Raw genomic sequence first — 21,361 nt, forward strand, 5'->3', positions numbered from 1 at the left:
TAACTGTGAGCACATGATCGAACAACCTCCATTCTTTCACTTCCTCATTTGTGTTTAATCAACTTAAAATACTGCAGAAGAGAAAGTAAAGCATGTAATGTCTCAATTTCCTGAAACAATAAATAAATCATCTTACCTTTTGGTGTGTTCGACTCCATGTCCCTGAAAAGGAGATTAAAAACACAGATTAATCTTTAGTCACCATCATTTAACAAAAAGAGAACAAAGCTTTAAAAGTAAGCATCACAAGCTGCTTTGTCACAGCTGCTCTGCTCAAGCTTTCCCCCAGCAATGAGACACAGAGTCCAAAATACCTTAGGAGAATATAATCTCTATTATTCCGCTGCATTGAAGAGATTCTGCTGTTTTTATAGCCTGAAAGGAATGATTGAAAATGATCCACTTACGAAAGAGATTGATAATTTGTTTCTAATATCTCTGGCATGTTAGTCCCAGTCTGATCTGCTCTCTGTCTGAGCAACACTTTCACTTTTGCTTATACTGGGAGAGGCTGAGCACCAACTGACCACAGAACAGAGAGCGTGCATGCAGCAGACACGTGGCCCTGATTGTATGAAGCCAGAGAGAAGAAATAGATAAAGAAGGAGAGGTTAATGTGATATGATCAGTTTTTTGTACGTGTTTGTATTAGATTACATTAAAGACTTCCTGCATGTGCTCCCTCTAGTGGTGACAGGAGGAAGTGAAAGTGCTGAGAGAAAGCATTCAACCCATTTTTATGATTCTTTAAAAAATGTGTACAGACAAAAAATACACTTACTTAATTATTGATCATGCTTTATGTAATTTATTAAGCACATGTGTTCACCAACTCAAACTTCTGCACATAAAAATATATGATATCACTTAAAGAAAGCCACAGAGGGGAACTTCTTATGTTCTTGTGCGACTCTTTTTAATGAGGTTTCAAGGTACACAGCCTCCATCAAGCAGTAAAATAATGGTATCAGTAAGACTGATATTGCTGACAACTTAATGCATAAAAACATGTTGTTTTTGTATCAAATGCATCTTAAAGGGTGTTCTCAAAGTGACAAATGCACACAAAGAATTGCAGAAAGAAGCATTTAAGTATTTCAGACCTGCATGATTGACTCAGGAGTTCATAGTTTAGTGAAAACTAAAGATAAATAATGAAAAGGGTCTGTCAAAACCTGTCAAAGACAGAAAAATCGCAGTATTTATTTACAATAATGTAGATTTTAACTTATTAATGCAGCTTAAAATAAGTTTTTAAAAAATGGAAGTGTATATTTAATGTTAACTCCTTTCAGAAGTAATGCAGAGACTCCTCACGCAGACTGGAGGAGGACCCGCCCCCCTGCTCTAAGAGCTGCTGACTGCTGCTGCCTTCAGGGTCTGCTGGTAATCTTCCAAAGCTGAGTGATGTGGGTTGAACGTGTCTGGTTGATAAGCAGGAACATTGGTAGAAAAATACTCTGTTAAAGAAGATACAAAAAAACTATGATCAGCTGGTTCCTGATATGTTTGTTCTAATTTATGCAGCTGATGATGACTCACAACAGAGATATTAGTTATTGATCTTGTCACTTCCTACTTTGACCCTTAATCATCCCTCCTTACCTCGACCCCTGCTCATTCCTTATTACCTTGACACCTACTCATCCCTCCTTACCTCGACCCTGCTCATCCCTCCTTACCTCGACCCCTACTCATCCCTTATTACCTGGACACCTACTCATCCCTCCTTACCTCGACCCCTACTCATCCCTTCTTACCTCGACCCCTACTCATCCCTTATTACCTTGACACCTACTCATCCCTCCTTATCTACTCCCCTACTCATCCCTTCTTACCTCGACCCCTACTCATCCCTTATTACCTTGACACCTACTCATCCCTCCTTATATCCTCCCCTACTCATCCCTCCTTACCTCTACCCCTGCTCATCGCTTCTTACATTGACCCCTGCTCATCCCTCTTTAACTCGAATCCTCGACCCCCACTCATCCCTTCTTACATTGACCCCTAATCGACCCTCCTTATCTCGATTCCTAGACCCCTACTCATCCCTTATTACCTTGACCCCTACTCATCACTTCCTACCTCAACCCCTACTCATCCCTTATTACCTTGACACCTACTCATCCGTCCTTATCTTGACCCCTGCTCATCCCTCTTTAACTCGATCCCTCGACCCTTAATCACCTCTCCTTGCCTTGACTCCTACTCATCCCTCTTTAACCCGATCCCTCAACCCCTAGTCAGCCCTCCTTACCTTGACCCCTAATCATCCCTCCTTACCTCGACCCCTACTCATCCCTTATTACCTTGACACCTACTCATCCCTCCTTATCTACTCCCCTACTCATCCCTTCTTACCTCGACCCCTGCTCATCCCTCCTTACCTCGACCCCTACTCGTCCCTTATTACCTTGACACCTACTCATCCCTCCTTATCTACTCCCCTACTCATCCCTTCCTACTTTGACCCTTAATCATCCCTCCTTACCTTGACCCCTACTCATCACTTCCTACCTCAACCCCTACTCATCCCTTATTACCTTGACACCTACTCATCCGTCCTTATGTTGACCCCTGCTCATCCCTCTTTAACTCGATCCCTCGACCCTTAATCACCTCTCCTTGCCTTTACTCCTACTCATCCCTCTTTAACCCGATCCATCAACCCCTAGTCAGCCCTCCTTACCTTGACCCCTAATCATCCCTCCTTATCTTGATCCCTGCTCATCCCACCTTACGTCGACCCCTACTCATCACTCCTTACCTCGACCCCGACTCATCCCACCTTCCCTCGTCCCCTACTCATCACTCCCTACTTCTACCCCTACTCATCCCTCCTTCCCTCGTCCCCTACTCATCACTCCCTACTTCTACCCCTACTCATCCCTCCTTCTCTCGCCCCCTAATCACCCCTCCTTACCTCTGCATATAATCGATAGTTTTGCTTTTTCTCTACTAAACGTGCAGTTTGGAGGGCTCTTGATAACAGTTTCTCCAGTTGAAGGCCACCAATGAGAGTAGTCGGTAAAACTGTATGAAACTAAAAGGAGTGATCTTCCTCTGTGTCAACCAGTTACCAGATAAAAATAGCTTTATAAAGGATTTGCCACTCAAATAAAGAACAAGTATCTAAAAACTGCATTTAAGCACTTCAGTCAAAGTTTTCATTCAACAACTTGCTACCTAGAGTTGTATACTTTCCTTTATTTTGTTGCAGTTTGCTTATACAAGTACCTTAACAGGCAGGTAGCATCACCGCTGACCCCTCACACCCTGGACACAAATTCTTCAAACTCCTCCCCTCCGGCAGGCGCTACAGATCACTGTGCGCCAAAACAACCCGTCATAAGAACAGTTTCTTCCCCCAGGCTGTCACTCTGATGAACACTAAACCATAACAGTGTCATACCTGTCGGATCAATACTCTCTGTAAATATACATGTAAATATACAATGCAACAATTCTCCAAGCAGAATTCCATATTTCTATTTATTTTATTATTTAACTACTTTTTTTTATAATGTAAAAACCACCTCTGCTACTGACCACTGCACTATCATATTATTTTAGCCTGTACATATTAGTCATGCCTATTTGTTGTTCTTTTGTATTTATAGCTGATGTTATTGTATTTATATTTATATTTGTATTTGTATGTCGTATTCTTATGCCTTGTACAAAGAGAGCACAGTTTACCAAAGTCAAATTCCTTGTGTGTTCAAGCATACCTGGCCAATAAAGCTGATTCTGATTCTGATTCTTAAGGCCTTGAAGTGTGTATTTCCGACAGCCCGTGAATGCATCAGCAGATGCAGGTCTAAAGGCTGATTTATACTTCTGCGTCGAACTGACGGCGTAGCCTACGCCGTAGGTCCGCGTAGCTCCCGTACCTACGCAGAGGCCTACGCACGTAGCTGACGTGCACCTCCTCCAAAATGTAAAGGCTGATTTATACTTCTGCGTCGCCCCTACGCAGCAGGGTCTGACGCGGACATGAGCCCCACATACTTGTGCGTCGGTGTGTCCGTGTCGCGCAGTAATTCTCCTCCTAAACGCCTGAGGGCAGTGTGGTCTCTCTGATAGCCGGTCTCCTACTTCCGGCCCGCTACGATCTCTGTTTACTTTTCCACAGAGTTTCAGAGCGTGTTATGTTAATCTACAGCTGATACATGTTGCTGTTAATCATACAGACATGATTACATGAAGAATAGAGAGGAGGAGATGAAATACACGGCCGATGTGTGGCCGATGTCCGGGATCCCGGAAGTGCTGTGAATGCGGGAAAGACAAAGCTGCCGAGCGGACCAATCACGGGGTCTACGCGGAGTTACATTTTGGAGGAGGTGCACGTCAGCTACGTGCGTAGGCCTCTGCGTAGGTACGGGAGTTACGCGGACCTAGGGCGTAGGCTACGCCATCAGTTCGACGCAGAAGTATAAATCAGCCTTTATTTGTTCTCTCCAGCAGGAGGGCGTTCCGCTGGAGAACACACAGATACAGGCTGCTGAATTCTGCCGGCGGACGTGCGTATGGTTCATATTTAGATGCTGTCAAAGCTGAGGGTCTGCATTAGGGGGACATCAACACCCGGATCAGGCCTTCCTTCATGTGAGCCTTCCTGGTGGTTCACACTGCCGGGGGAAAGGCGACAGAGGAGGCCAGGCTCGAAGACATGGAGGCTGAGCGTCCTTGCAGAGGGAGTGATCTGTAGGACGGTAGGCTCTTTTCTTCCTCTGAAACAATGAAAGGTGGACAGGTCAGGTATAGAGTCCGCATCAGGTTTTAGTCTAACTGCAGTCTTCTCTTTTAAACCCACATCTTGAGTCCGGATCCACATAGACCATGATGGTGGTGGTTTGGAGTCTTTTTGCCTCAGTCCTGGAATGGCCGTTTTTTGAGGGTCCACTGGACCGAGGGGAAAAATGGAAAACATCCTTCCCCTCCTCTGTTGGACATTTTCTGTCCTTTTTAAAAAAAAAAAACAGATCTGTGCAGTTTTTACATTTACAACCGGCTCACTGTGTCCTCAAACGCGACATGCGAGGGACTCGTGCACATAAACAGTGATCAGATGATGGAAACACAAACACTCAGTGTAAACAGAAGTGTGCTGCAGAAACTCTGAGCCCTGAGAACACATCAATCTCAACAGAGCAGATGGAGCGGGACAGGAAGTCAGGTTTCACCAAAACAAAATGAAAACATCCGGTTAATTTTCAGAATAAAACACTGTGTTATCACCAGATCGTATTTCACTTAACTACAACAACAAACCAAAGTCATGATGAGCGGAGCCAGGACCTGGAGTCAACAGGTCAGAGGTTTTCAGAGGACCAGAAAGACAACATGGATGAGGAGAGGAGGAGGAGGATCCTTGATGGACCAGGCACAGATCTGGTGGAAGTAGTTTCTACTTCTAAATCCATTTCTGATTTATGTGTAGTCATTATATATGTGGATGGATGGATGGATGGATGGATGGATGGATGGATGGATGGATGGATGGATGGATTGTTGGATTGATGGATTGACAGTAGGTCAATTTCAAAAGAGACAAGACATGAAAGACAGACAGGGGACTTTATTTAAGTTTACAGAAAGTAAATTACTTCATGGTCCATTTTCAACAAATGTTCATACACACTCTTGATCACACTGTACGAATATCACATACTTGATTATGCTTTAAAGCTCCTTTTAGTAACTTTTTGTTACGGTTGATTTTAGCACCCCCCTGTGGACAAAGTGGTACCTTGCTGATCTTATCCTATGCGTGAGTAAGTTATGTTCTTTTGATATAGAATCTCACTCCTGTATGAGTCTTAAAATAAAAGCTTAATACTGAAATGCTTCAACACAGAGACATCTTTATCCCCCTCCAATAAAACAACATCACATTTTATCAGGCATGCATTACATGACACATCCATCAGCCCCTCCAAGAATATTTTCATGCCATGCTACAATGAACTTGGGAAATAATAGCCAACTGTTTATTTTTTCTTGTTCTTCTGCAATTCCAAAGGGCTTAGAATCACTGCTGCCGTGGAAGCCGTGATGCCAACGGAGACGATGATGGAGGTCATATGTCTTTTGATCCCTACAATGAAGAACAAAAGGCCGATCACTTATCTGGTATCGTTCAACACGAACAACACAAACAGGAAGTTGCTCAAGAATTACATTTAATGAGTGTCACTGTTTTAAAGGTGACATATCATGCAAAATGGACTTTTTAATGGTTCTCTACCTGAAATATGTGTCCCTGTCTACAAACCCCCTGAAAATGAAAAGAATCCATTCTGCCCCTGTTCTGATTTCTCCACCTTTCTGTAAATGTGTGCTGAAACCAGCCGTTTCAGTTTTCAGTGTTTTTCATACGTCACAACAACATCCGGTCTGTAACAGGAAGTCAGAGCTCGGAGCTTGTTCAGCCCATAGACTGTATAAAATACAACTCAACCCCTCCTCCTCCGTTTCATTCCCTGCACACATGTGTGCTAACAAGGAGCTTAGGAGGGAGGCATGCTAGTTGTAGGCTGTCTTAATAAACACAGAGGTCGGTTTGACTCCCCACGTCTGCAGATTTGAAGATCTAGTGGATGATTTTTATTTGTCATGGAAAAGTGCTAGCGCTAGTTAGCATAGCCACATAGCTACATGTTGGTAGCTGTGTACCAAGACACACGTCGACATGCTGACAAATAAAACAACAAGAAACACTAAATCTGTGACCAATGGTTCAGAAAGGTCCTGCTGCAGGCGCCTCTCCGTCAGGATCAGTTTCTGGATCAGATTCAGCAGGTCTGTGATTCAGCCAACATGTAAACATTAGATTAACGTGCTGGAGAGCCGAGGCCACATCCACTTCCTGAGGGGGCGTGGTCAGAGAGCTCATTCTCATTTAAAGGCACAGACACAGAAAACAGCCTGTTCTGAGCAGGGCTGGAAAAAGAGGGGTTTACAGGCAGACCAACATCTGATTTCAAAGTGTTTTTATGAGCATAAACTTTAAAGACATGTTTTGGGGACCTCTTAGACCAATATATATTGATGAAAAAGAGCAGAATATGTCACGTTTAAGAGAAAGAAGCTCCATCATGGGTTCACCTCCCAGCCATTTCAGACTGAAGAAGGATATAAATGTTTCATACACATTTGGTCATCTTAATTAAATTAAAAGTTAATTATAATCACACTTACAACTGGAGATGTCCCAGAAAGTGCTCTGTAAGAAAAGACAAAGAATAAGAATGATATGAATCTGTTATTCAGACCGCATCGTTCCATAACATCACAGCTTTCTACTTTGAGTTTCAGTAGTTTTACCGGTAGAGCAGGAACTCTGAGAAGCGTCCTGATTTCATGCAATGCGATCTCATTGCGGTTACAGTCCAGGAAACGTCCGTCATAGAAGAGAGTGTCCACGACAAGGCAGACGTTTGGGTTGGTCACCAGTCTCCTGCTGTCGGCTACAATATGCTCAGGATTGAAGGTGTGATACATCACCACCATTATCACTTGTTTATCATCTGTAAGTACAGATATATGAAATCATTCAGAAACAAGATGAAGCTTATGAAGAGGCAGCAATCTTTTAATATAGATATAGATTGAGACAAACCACACTGGAGAGGAAATTTGGGTTTAAGTTACCATTCAGCTCATTTCATATGCTAGGATACACAGTATGTCCGTACAGTCTTACAGTGACCTTTCATGTTTTCAACAATGCACTGGGTTAGGAAGTTCCTGATATATGTGATCATCTTTTTCATAAGGAAACAACATTGGTAATGTAACAGAAATATCCCTTAATGAATAAAATCAAAATCAATCTGAAGCAAATCAAGTCAGATCATTTCGAATCGAATAGAAATGAATCAAATTGAATTGAACAAAAATCGAGTCAGATTGAATCGAATCAAATTAAGTTTAACTGAACCAACTCCAACAGAACTGAATCAGGAATCGAATTGAATAAATCTAATTGAATCACATCGAGTCAAATTGAATCGAATCGAATTAAATCAAATCGAATGAGACAAAATCGTATTGAACCAAATCGAGTCAGACTGAATCAATTTAAGTCGAATTTTAATGAATTGAATCGGATCGTGAATCGAACCGTGAATCGAATCGTGAATCAAATCGAACATTTAATCGCATATTGAATCAGTAATCAAATATTAAATCAGGAATCAGAAATAATCTATTTGAACCAAATCGAGTCAGATTGAATCTTATCAAATTGAGTTGAACTGAATCAACTCGACTCGAATTGAATCGAGAATCTATGAATAAATCTAATGGAATCACATTGAGTCAACTTGTATCAAATGGAATTGAATAAAACTAAATCAAATTGAACCAAATCAAGTCAGATTTAATTCAAATCAATTCAGATCGATTCAATTCGAATCAAATCGAATCAAATCGAATGAGACAAAATTGTATTGAACCAAATTGCGTCAGACTGAATCAATTTAAGTCGAATTTTAATGAATCAAATCGAGAATCGAACCGTTAACTGAATCGTGAATCAAATCGATCATTTAATCGCATATTGAATCAGTAATCAAATATTAAATCCGGAATCAGAAATAATCTATTTGAACCAAATCGAGTCAGATTGAATCTTATCAAATCGAGTTGAACTGAATCAACTCGAATCGAATTGAATCAGGAATCTATTGAATAAATCTAATGGAACCAAGTCGAATTAGATCGAATTGCAACAAATAAACAGCATTTCGCCAAATCGAGTTGGATCTAATTCAATCAGGAATCAAATCGAATCGTATCCATACAAATTGAATCTTGAATCAAATTAAATAAAACAAAATCTAATTGAACCAAATTCAGTCGTATCTAATCGATTCAAACAGACTCAAACCAGGACCTTTGGAATCATGGGATACCCAGCTCTAGAAATCAAACTGGATATTAATGAAGTAATTCTTTTTATCACATAAGGCTTTGCTGATTGTAACTTATATCCCAATATCAGGCCAAGCAAACATGATAGTTTCTTTAAGTCTTTAATGAATACTTCTTGTTTAAGCCTTAAATAATTAAATAGACCCAGGTTCAGTCAAATCCACTACCTACCTGGAACGTTCTCCAAGGCCTCACTGACATCCATTCCCTCTCGTGAAGCGATGGGACAGAACAGCAGAATGTAGTCACTCTTGTCAAGAGTGGACACCTCAACCTGGTCAATCCTTTTCAAATTTTCAACCATGGATTTATGAGCATCCTGGGTTCTGCCGGATACTATCACGAAGAACTTCTTAAAGGGCACTGAGGATGGAGAAGAATGTTTGAGTCAAAGAAGAACAAAGTTTTAAAACGTTTCATGAAGCGTCATCTCTGAAACAAGACAAAGGAGAAGCTTAAAACTTAACTGTCCTTACCTCAAGTCCTACTCATGCTCCCTACCTCAACCCGTACTCATGCCTCCTTACCTCAAACCCTACTCATGCCTCCTTAACTTGACCCTTCTCCTACCTCTTGACCTTGACTCATACTCCTGCCTCTTGACCTCGGCACCTACTCATGCCTCCTGACCTCGACCCCTACTCCTGCCTCCCTATCTTAACCCCTACTCCTGCCTCTCGACCTTGAGTCCTACTCATGCCTCCTGACCCCGGCTCCTACTCATGCCTCCTTAACTTGACCCTTCTCCTACCTCATGATCTTGACTCATACTCCTGCCTCCTTACCTCGACTCCTACTCATGCCTCCTGACCTTGACCCCTACTCATGCCTCTTGACCTCGACCCCTACTCATGCCTCTTGACCTTGACTCATACTCCTGCCTCTTGACCTCGGCACCTACTCATGCCTCCTGACCTCGACTATTACTCATGCCTCCTGACCTCGACCCCTGCTCGTGCATCCTTCCCTCGATCCCTACTCATCCCTTACTTACTTTGACCCCTAATAATCACTCCTTTCCTTGACCCCTACTCATCCTTCCTTACCTCAACCATTACTAATGCCTCCTTACTTCAATCCCCTTCTCACCCCTCCCTAACCTTGACCCCTACTCATCCCTCTATTACTCCATCTCTCGACCCCTACTCATGCTCCCTACCTCAACCCCTAATCATCCTTTCCTACCTCAACCACTAATCATTCCTCCCTAACTTGACCACTACTCATCCCTTTATACCTCACTTCAAACTCATCCCTCCTTACCTCAACCCCAACTCATACCTCCCTACCGCGACCCCTAATTACCCCCCCCCAACCCCTACTAATCCCTCTCTACTTAAACCTTAATTATCCCTCCTTACCTTGACCCCCATTCATCCTCCTCACCTCAACCCCTTCTCACCCCTTCTTACCTCGACCCCTACTCATAATTCTATTCCTCGATCCTACGACCCCTACTCATGCTCCCCATCTCAACCCCTAATCATTCCTCTTTGCCTTGACCCCTACTCATGCATCCCTGCCTTGACACCTAATCGTCCTTTCGTACCCCAACCACTAATCACTCCTCCCTAACTTGACCACTACTCATCCCTTTATACCTCACCTCAAACTCCTCCCTCCTTACCTCAACCCCAACTCATACCTCCCTCGACCCCTAAGTATCCCCCCCACCTCAACCCCTACTCATTCCTCTCTACTTAAACCTTAATTATCCCTCCTTACCTTGACCCCTATTCATCCTTCCTTACCTCAACCATTACTAATGCTGCCTTACTTCAATCCACTCTTATCCCTTCCTACCTTGACCCCCTCTTACCTCATGTCCTTCTCACCCCCTCCCTAACCTCGACCCTACTCATCCCTCTATTACTCGACCCCTTGACCCCTACTCATGCTCCATACCTCAACCCCTAATCATCCCTCTTTGCCTCGACCCCTAATCATCCTTTCGTACCTCAACCACTAGTCATTCCTCCCTAACTTGACCACTACTCATCCCTTTATACCTCACCTCAAACTCCTCCCTTCTTACCTCAACCCCAACTCATACCTCCCTTCCTCAAACCCTAATTATCCCCCCCTCTCTACTTAAACCCAGTTTTTATGAGCAATAAACTTTAAAGACATGTTTTGGGGACCTCTTAGACCAATATATGTTGATGAAAAAGAGCAGAATATGTCACGTTTAAGAGACAGAAGCTCCATCATGGGTTCACCTCCCAGCCTTTTCAGACTGAAGAAGGATATAAATGTTTCATACACATTTGGTCATCTTAATGAAATTAAAAGGTAATTATAATCACACTTACAACTGGAGTTGCCCCCGACAGGGCTCTGTAAGAAAAGACAAAGAATAAGAATGATATGAATCTGTTATTCAGACCGCATCTTTCCATAACATCACAGCTTTCTACTTTGAGTTTCAGTAGTTTTACCGGTAGAGCAGGAACTCCGAGAAGCGTCCTGATCTCATGCAATGCGATCTCATTGCGGTTACAGTTCCCCAGGAAATGTCCGTCGTAGAAGAGAGTGTCCACGACAAGGCAGACGTTTGTGTTGGTCACCAGTCTCCTGCTGTCGGCTACAATATGCTCAGGATTGAAGGTGTGATGCATCACCACCATTATCACTTGTTTATCATCTGTAAGTACAGAAATATGAAATCATTCAGAAACAAGATGAAGCTTATGAAGAGGCAGCAATCTTTTAATATAGATATAGATTGAGACAAACCACACTGGGGAGGAAATTTGGGTTTAAGTTACCATTCAGCTCATTTCATATGCTAGGATACACAGTATGTCCGTACAGTCTTACAGTGACCTTACATGTTTTCAACAATGCACTGGGTTAGGAAGTTCCTGATATATGTGATCATCTTTTTCATAAGGAAACAACATTGGTAATGTAACAGAAATATCCCTTAATGAATAAAATCAAAATCAATCTGAAGCAAATCAAGTCAGATCATATCGAATCGAATAGAAATGAATCAAATTGAATTGGACAAAAATCGAGTCAGATTGAATCGAATCAAATTAAGTTTAACTGAACCAACTCCAACAGAACTGAATCAGGAATCGAATTGAATAAATCTAATTGAATCACATCGAGTCAAATTGAATTGAATCAAATCAAATCGAATCGAGAATCGAATTGAGAATTGAATCGAACATTTAATTGCTTATTGAATCAGTAATAAAATATTAAATCGGGAGTCAGAAATAATCTATTTGAACCAAATCGAGTCAGATTGAATCTTATCAAACCGAGTTGAACTGAATCAACTCGAATCGAATTGAATCGGGAATCTATTGAATAAATCTAATTGAACCAAATCAAGTCAGATTAAATTTAAATCATTTCGACTCAAATTGAATCGAATCAAATCAAATGAGGCAAAATCGTATTCAACCAAATAGAGTCAGACTGAATCAATTTAAGTCGAATTTTAATGAATTAAACCAAATCGTGAATCGAATCGTGAATCAAATCGAACATTTAATCGCATATTGAATCAGTAATCAAATATTAAATCAGGAATCAGAAATAATCTATTTGAACCAAATCGAGTCAGATTGAATCTTTTCAATTCGAGTTGAACTGAATCAACTCGAATCGGCAATCTATTGAATAAATCTAATTGAACCAAATCAAGTCAGATTTAATTTAAATCAATTCAGATTGAATCAATTCGAATCAAATTGAATTGAATCAAATGAGACAAAATCGTATTGAACCGAATCGAGTCACTGAATCAATTGAAGTCGAATTTCGATTAATTTAATCAAATCGAATATCGAATCGAGAATCAAATCGTAAATCTAATCGTGAATCAAACCGTGAATCGATCGTGAATAAAATCGAACATTTAATCGCATATTGAATCAGTAATCAAATATTAAATCAGGAATCAGAAATAATCTATTTGAACCAAATCGAGTCAGATTGAATCTTATCAAATTGTGTTGAACTGAATAAACTCGAATCGAATTGAATCGAGAATCTATGAATAAATCTAATTGAATCACATCGAGTCAACTTGTATCAAATGGAATTGAATAAAACGAAATCAAATTGAACCAAATCAAGTCAGATTTAATTCGAATCAAATCGAATTGAATCGAATCAAATCGAATGAGACAAAATTGTATTGAACCAAATTGCATCAGACTGAATCAATTTAAGTCGAATTTTAATGAATTGAATCGAATCATGAATCGGATCGTGAATCAAATCGTTCATTTAATCGCATATTGAATCAGTAATCAAATATTAAATCAGGAATCAGAAATAATCTATTTGAACCAAATCGAGTCAGATTGAATCTTATCAAATCGTGTTGAACTGAATCAACTCGAATCGAATTGAATCAGGAATCTATTGAATAAATCTAATGGAACCAAGTCGAATTAGATCGAATTGCAACAAATAAACAGCATTTAACCAAATCGAGTTGGATCTAATTCAATCAGGAATCAAATCGAATCGTATCCATACAAATTGAATCTTGAATCAAATTAAATAAAACAAAATCTAATTGAACCAAATTCAGTCGTATCTAATCGATTCAAACAGACTCAAACCAGGACCTTTGGAATCATGGGATACCCAGCTCTAGAAATCAAACTGGATATTAATGAAGTAATTCTTTTTATCACATAAGGCTTTGCTGATTGTAACTTATATCCCAATATCAGACCAAGCAAACATGATAGTTTCTTTAAGTCTTTAATGAATACTTCTTGTTTAAGCCTTAAATAATTAAATAGATCCAGGTTCAGTCAAATCCACTACCTACCTGGAACGTTCTCCAAGGCCTCACTGATATCAGTTCCCACTCGTGAAGGGATGGGACAGAACAGCAGAATGTAGTCACTCTTGTCAAGAGTGGGCACCTCAACCTGGCCCATCCTTTTCAAATTTTCAACCATGGATTTATGAGCATCCTGGGTTCTGCCGGATACTATCACGAAGAACTTCTTAAAGGGCACTGAGGATGGAGAAGAATGTTTAAGTCAAAGAAGAACAAAGTTTTAAACTGTTTTATGAAGCGTCATCTCTAAAACAAGACAAAGGAGAAGCTTAAAACTTAACTGTCCTTACCTCAAGTCCTACTCATGCTCCCTACCTCAACCCGTACTCATGCCTCCCTACCTCAAACCCTACTCATGCCTCCTGACCTTGACCCTTCTCCTACCTCTTGACCTTGACTCATACTCCTGCCTCTTGACCTCGACTCCTACTCCTGCCTCCCTATCTTAACCCCTACTCCTGCCTCTCGACCTTGAGTCCTACTCATGCCTCCTGACCCCGGCTCCTACTCATGCCTCCTTAACTTGACCCTTCTCCTACCTCTTGACCTTGACTCATACTCCTGCCTCCTGACCTCGACTCCTACTCATGCCTCCTGACCTTGACCCCTACTCATGCCTCTTGACCTCGACCCCTACTCATGCCTCCTGACCTCGACTCCTACTCATGCCTCTTGACCTCGACCCCTACTCATGCCTCCTGACCTCGACTTCTACTCATGCCTCCTGACCTCGACTCCTACTCATGCCTCCTGACCTTGACCCCTACTCATGCCTCCTGACCTCGGCTCCTACTCATGCCTCCTGACCTCGGCTCCTACTTATGCCTCCTTAACTTGACCCTTCTCCTACCTCTTGACCTTGACTCATACTCCTGCCTCTTGAGCTCGACCCCAACTCCTGCCTCTTGACCTCGGCACCTACTCATGCCTCCTGACCTCGACTATTACTCCTGCCTCCTGACCTCGACTATTACTCCTGCCTCCTGACCTCGACCCCTGCTCGTGCATCCTTCCCTCGACCCCTACTCATCCCTTACTTACTTTGACCCCTAATAATCACTCCTTTCCTTGACCCCTACTCATCCTTCCTTACCTCAACCATTACTAATGCCTCCTTACTTCAATCCCCTTCTCACCCCTCCCTAACCTTGACCCCTACTCATCCCTCTATTACTCCATCTCTCGACCCTTACTCATGCTCCCTACCTCAACCCCTAATCATCCTTTCGTACCTCAACCACTAATCATTCCTCCCTAACTTGACCCCTTCTCACCCCTTCTTACCTCGACCCCTACTCATAATTCTATTCCTCGATCCTACGACCCCTACTCATGCTCCCCATCTCAACCCCTAATCATCCCTCTTTGCCTTGACCCCTACTCATGCATCCCTGCCTTGACACCTAATCATCCTTTCGTACCCCAAACACTAATCACTCCTCCTTAACTTGACCACTACTCATCCCTTTATACCTCACCTCAAACTCCTCCCTCCTTACCTCAACCCCAACTCATACCTCCCTCGACCCCTAATTACCCCCCCACCTCAACCCCTACTCATTCCTCTCTACTTAAACCTTAATTATCCCTCCTTACCTTGACCCCTACTCATTCCTCCTTACCTCAACCATTACTAATGCCTCCTTACTTCAATCCACTCTTATCCCTTCCTACCTTGACCCCCTCTTACCTCATGTCCTTCTCATCCCCTCCCTAACCTCGACCCTACTCATCCCTCTATTACTCAACCCCTTGACCCCTACTCATGCTCCATACCTCAACCCCTAATCATCCCTCTTTGCGTCGACCCCTAATCATCCTTTCGTACCTCAACCACTAATCATTCCTCCCTAACTTGACCACTACTCATCCCTTTATACCTCACCTCAAACTCCTCCCTCCTTACCTCATCCCCAACTCATACCTCCCTTGACCCCTAATTATCCCCCCCACCTCAACCCCTATTCATTCCTCTCTACTTAAACCTTAAGTATCCCTCCTTACCTTGACCCCTACTCATCCTTCCTTACTTCAACCATTACTAATGCCGCCTTACTTCAATCCTCTCTTATCCCTTCCTACCTTGACCCCCTCTTACGTCATGTCCTTCTCAGCCCCTCCCTAACCTCAACCCCTACTCATCCCTCTATTACTCGACCCCTTGACCCCCTTCTCATGCTCCATACCTCAACCCCTAATCATCCCTCTTTGCCTCGACCCCTAATCATCCTTTCGTACCTCAACCACTAGTCATTCCTCCCTAACTTGACCACTACTCATCCCTTTATAACTCACCTCAAACTCCTCCCTCCTTACCTCAACCCCAACTCATACCTCCCTCGACCCCTAATTACCCCCCCCACCTCAACCCCTATTCATTCCTCTCTACTTAAACCTTAAGTATCCCTCCTTACCTTGACCCCTATTCATCCTTCATTACCTCAACCATTACTAATGCTGCCTTACTTCAATCCACTCTTATCCCTTCCTACCTTGACCCCCTCTTACCTCATGTCCTTCTCAGCCCCTCCCTAACCTCGACCCCTACTCATCCCTCTATTACTCAACCCCTTGACCCCTACTCATGCTCCATACCTCAACCCCTAATCATCCTTTCGTACCTCAACCACTAGTCATTCCTCCCTAACTTGACCACTACTCATCCCTTTATACCTCACCTCAAACTCCTCCCTCCTTACCTCAACCCCAACTCATACCTCCCTTCCTCAAACCCTAATTATCCCCCCCTCTCTACTTAAACCTTAATTGACCCCTATTCATCCCTCCTTACTTCAACCCTCTGTTATCCTTTCCATAACTTGATCCCTACTTAAATTCTTTTCTTATGGACAGAAACATACAGACACATTTATAAAAGTCAAAGTAGCTGCTGAAGTGTGTTATCATACAAAGAGTAAAGTGAGCGCAGAACATTCTTTGTGTTTTGGGTCAAAGTCCAGTTTCAGAGAAGTTGTGGAGTCAGTTGTGTTAAAAAAACAAACTAATAGTCTGTGTTTTCTTTTGACTTTCACTACCATGTGACATTTTACACACAACCAGCATAACTGTGAGAGCATGATCGAACAACCTCCATTCTTTCACTTCCTCATTTGTGTTTAATCAACTTAAAATACTGCAGAAGAGAAAGTAAAGCATGTAATGTCTCAATTTCCTGAAACAATAAATAAATCATCTTACCTTTTGGTGTGTTCGACTCCATGTCCCTGAAAAGGAGATTAAAAACACAGATTAATCTTTAGTCACCATCATTTAACAAAAAGAGAACAAAGCTTTAAAAGTAAGCATCACAAGCTGCTTTGTCACAGCTGCTCTGCTCAAGCTTTCCCCCAGCAATGAGACACAGAGTCCAAAATACCTTAGGAGAATATAATCTCTATTATTCCGCTGCATTGAAGAGATTCTGCTGTTTTTATAGCCTGAAAGGAATGATTGAAAATGATCCACTTACGAAAGAGATTGATAATTTGTTTCTAATATCTCTGGCATGTTAGTCCCAGTCTGATCTGCTCTCTGTCTGAGCAACACTTTCACTTTTGCTTAGACTGGGAGAGGCTGAGCACCAACTGACCACAGAACAGAGAGCGTGCATGCAGCAGACACGTGGCCCTGATTGTATGAAGCCAGAGAGAAGAAATAGATAAAGAAGGAGAGGTTAATGTGATATGATCAGTTTATTGTACGTGTTTGTATTAGATTACATTAAAGGCTTCCTGCATGTGCTCCCTCTAGTGGTGACAGGAGGAAGTGAAAGTGCTGAGAGAAAGCATTCAACCCATTTTTATGATTCTTTAAAAATGTGTACAGACAAAAAATACACTTACTTAATTATTGATCATGCTTTATGTAATTTATTAAGCACATGTGTTCACCAACTCAAACTTCTGCACATAAAAATATATGATATCACTTAAAGAAAGCCACAGAGGGAAACTTCTTATGTTCTTGTGCGACTCTTTTTAATGAGGTTTCAAGGTACACAGCCTCCATCAAGCAGTAAAATAATGGTATCAGTAAGACTGATATTGCTGACAACTTAATGCATAAAAACATGTTGTTTTTGTATCAAATGCATCTTAAAGGGTGTTCTCAAAGTGACAAATGCACACAAAGAATTGCAGAAAGAAGCATTTAAGTATTTCAGACCTGCATGATTGACTCAGGAGTTCATAGTTTAGTGAAAACTAAAGATAAATAATGAAAAGGGTCTGCCAAAACCTGTCAAAGACAGAAAAATCGCTGTATTTATTTACAATAATGTAGATTTTAACTTATTAATGCAGCTTAAAATGTGTTTGAAAAAAATGGAGGTGTATATTTAATGTTAACTCCTTTCAGAAGTAATGCAGAGACTCCTCACGCAGACTGGAGGAGGACCCGCCCCCCTGCTCTAAGAGCTGCTGACTGCTGCTGCCTTCAGGGTCTGCTGGTAATCTTCCAAAGCTGAGTGATGTGGGTTGAACGTGTCTGGTTAATAAGCAGGAACTTTGGTAGAAAAATACTCTGTTAAAGATGATGCAAAAACAAAGAAAACAACACCATGATCAGCTGGTTCCTGATATGTTTGTTCTAATTTATGCAGCTGATGATGACTCACAACAGAGATATTAGTTATTGATCTTGTCACTTCCTACTTTGACCCTTAATCATCCCTCCTTACCTCGACCCCTGCTCATTCCTTATTACCTTGACACCTACTCATCCCTCCTTACCTCGACCCCTGCTCATCCCTCCTTACCTCGACCCCTGCTCATCCCTTCTTACCTCGACCCCTACTCATCCCTCCTTATCTACTCCCCTACTCATCCCTTCTTCCCTCGACCCCTACTCATCCCTTCTTACCTCGACCCCTACTCATCCCTTATTACCTTGACACCTACTCATCCCTCCTTATCTACTCCCCTACTCATCCCTTCTTCCCTCGACCCCTACTCATCCCTTATTACCTTGACACCTACTCATCCCTCCTTATCTCCTCCCCTACTCCTCCCTCCTTACCTCGACCCCTGCTCATCCCTTCTTACCTCGACCCCTACTCATCCCTTATTACCTTGACACCTACTCATCCCTCCTTATCTTCTCCCCTACTCATCCCTTCTTACCTCGACCCCTACTCATCCCTTATTACCTTGACACCTACTCATCCCTCCTTATCTCCTCCCCTACTCATCCCTCCTTACCTCGACCCCTGCTCATCCCTTCTTACCTCGACCCCTACTCATCCCTTATTACCTTGACACCTACTCACCTTCCTTATCTCCTCCCCTACTCATCCCTCCTTACCTCTACCCCTGCTCATCCCTTCTTACATTGACCCCTGCTCATCCCTCTTTAACTCGAATCCTCGACCCCTACTCATCACTCCTTACCTCCACCCCCACTCATCCCTTCTTACATTGACCCCTAATCGACCCTCCTTATCTCGATTCCTAGACCCCTACTCATCCCTTATTACCTTGACCCCTACTCATCACTTCCTACCTCAACCCCTACTCATCCCTTATTACCTTGACACCTACTCATCCGTCCTTATGTTGACCCCTGCTCATCCCTCTTTAACTCGATCCCTCGACCCTTAATCACCTCTCCTTGCCTTGACTCCTACTCATCCCTCTTTAACCCGATCCCTCAACCCCTAGTCAGCCCTCCTTACCTTGACCCCTAATCATCCCTCCTTACCTCGACCCCTACTCATCCCTTATTACCTTGACACCTACTCATCCCTCCTTATCTACTCCCCTACTCATCCCTTCTTACCTCGACCCCTGCTCATCCCTCCTTACCTCGACCCCTACTCGTCCCTTATTACCTTGACACCTACTCATCCCTCCTTATCTACTCCCCTACTCATCCCTTCCTACTTTGACCCTTAATCATCCCTCCTTACCTTGACCCCTACTCATCACTTCCTACCTCAACCCCTACTCATCCCTTATTACCTTGACACCTACTCATCCGTCCTTATGTTGACCCCTGCTCATCCCTCTTTAACTCGATCCCTCGACCCTTAATCACCTCTCCTTGCCTTTACTCCTACTCATCCCTCTTTAACCCGATCCCTCAACCCCTAGTCAGCCCTCCTTACCTTGACCCCTAATCATCCCTCCTTATCTTGATCCCTGCTCATCCCACCTTACGTCGACCCCTACTCATCACTCCTTACCTCGACCCCGACTCATCCCTCCTTCCCTCGTCCCCTACTCATCACTCCCTACTTCTACCCCTACTCATCCCTCCTTCTCTCGCCCCCTAATCACCCCTCCTTACCTCTGCATATAATCGATAGTTTTGCTTTTTCTCTACTAAACGTGCAGTTTGGAGGGCTCTTGATAACAGTTTCTCCAGTTGAAGGCCACCAATGAGGGTAGTCGGTAAAACTGTATGAAACTAAAAGGAGTGATCTTCCTCTGTGTCAACCAGTTACCAGATAAAAATAGCTTTATAAAGGATTTGCCACTCAAATAAAGAACAAGTATCTAAAAACTGCATTTAAGCACTTCAGTCAAAGTTTTCATTCAACAACTTTCTACCTAGAGTTGTATACTTTCCTTTATTTTGTTGCAGTTTGCTTATACAAGTACCTTAACAGGCAGGTAGCATCACCGCTGACCCCTCACACCCTGGACACAAATTCTTCAAACTCCTCCCCTCCGGCAGGCGCTACAGATCACTGTGCGCCAAAACAACCCGCCATAAGAACAGTTTCTTCCCCCAGGCTGTCACTCTGATGAACACTAAACCATAACAGTGTCATACCTGTTGGATCAATACTCTCTGTAAATATACATGTAAATATACAATGCAACAATTCTCCAAGCAGAATTCCATATTTCTATTTATTTTATTATTTAACTACTTTTTTTTAAAATGTAAAAACCACCTCTGCTACTGACCACTGCACTTTTATCATATTATTTTAGCCTGTACATATTAGTCATGCCTATTTGTTGTTCTTTTGTATTTATAGCTGATGTTATTGTATTTATATTTATATTTGTATTTGTATGTCGTATTCTTATGCCTTGTACAAAGAGAGCACAGTTTACCAAAGTCAAATTCCTTGTGTGTTCAAGCATACCTGGCCAATAAAGCTGATTCTGATTCTGATTCTTAAGGCCTTGAAGTGTGTATTTCCGACAGCCCGTGAATGCATCAGCAGATGCAGGTCTAAAGGCTGATTTATACTTCTGCGTCGAACTGACGGCGTAGCCTACGCCGTAGGTCCGCGTAGCTCCCGTACCTACGCAGAGGCCTACGCACGTAGCTGACGTGCACCTCCTCCAAAATGTAAAGGCTGATTTATACTTCTGCGTCGCCCCTACGCAGCAGGGTCTGACGCGGACATGAGCCCCACATACTTGTGCGTCGGTGTGTCCGTGTCGCGCAGTAATTCTCCTCCTAAACGCCTGAGGGCAGTGTGGTCTCTCTGATAGCCGGTCGCCTACTTCCGGCCCGCTACGATCTCTGTTTACTTTTCCACAGAGTTTCAGAGCGTGTTATGTTAATCTACAGCTGATACATGTTGCTGTTAATCATACAGACATGATTACATGAAGAATAGAGAGGAGGAGATGAAAT

General features: G+C 42.6%; 1 protein-coding gene across 4 annotated transcripts in view; it reads right to left on the minus strand.

Moving 5' to 3' along the window:
* The window catches only part of LOC117824657, a 46,658-nt gene that overhangs the window by 11,654 nt on the left and 13,643 nt on the right, over positions 1 to 21,361 (minus strand). For 2 of the 4 annotated variants that reach the window (XM_034700210.1, XM_034700207.1), the window contains exons 7-9: positions 11,385 to 11,590; positions 11,259 to 11,283; positions 9,118 to 9,309 (exon numbers count right to left, since the gene is read on the minus strand). In XM_034700210.1, coding sequence (XP_034556101.1) covers positions 9,118 to 9,309; positions 11,259 to 11,283; positions 11,385 to 11,590 — 423 coding nt within the window. Of the gene's footprint in view, positions 1 to 7,335; positions 7,539 to 9,117; positions 9,310 to 11,258; positions 11,284 to 11,384; positions 11,591 to 21,361 lie in introns of all 4 variants that reach the window. The other 2 variants (XM_034700209.1, XM_034700208.1) reach the window with 2 other exon arrangements.

The sequence above is a fragment of the Notolabrus celidotus genome, chromosome 13, assembly GCF_009762535.1.
Source record: "Notolabrus celidotus isolate fNotCel1 chromosome 13, fNotCel1.pri, whole genome shotgun sequence".
Classification (NCBI taxonomy): Eukaryota; Metazoa; Chordata; class Actinopteri; order Labriformes; family Labridae; genus Notolabrus; species Notolabrus celidotus.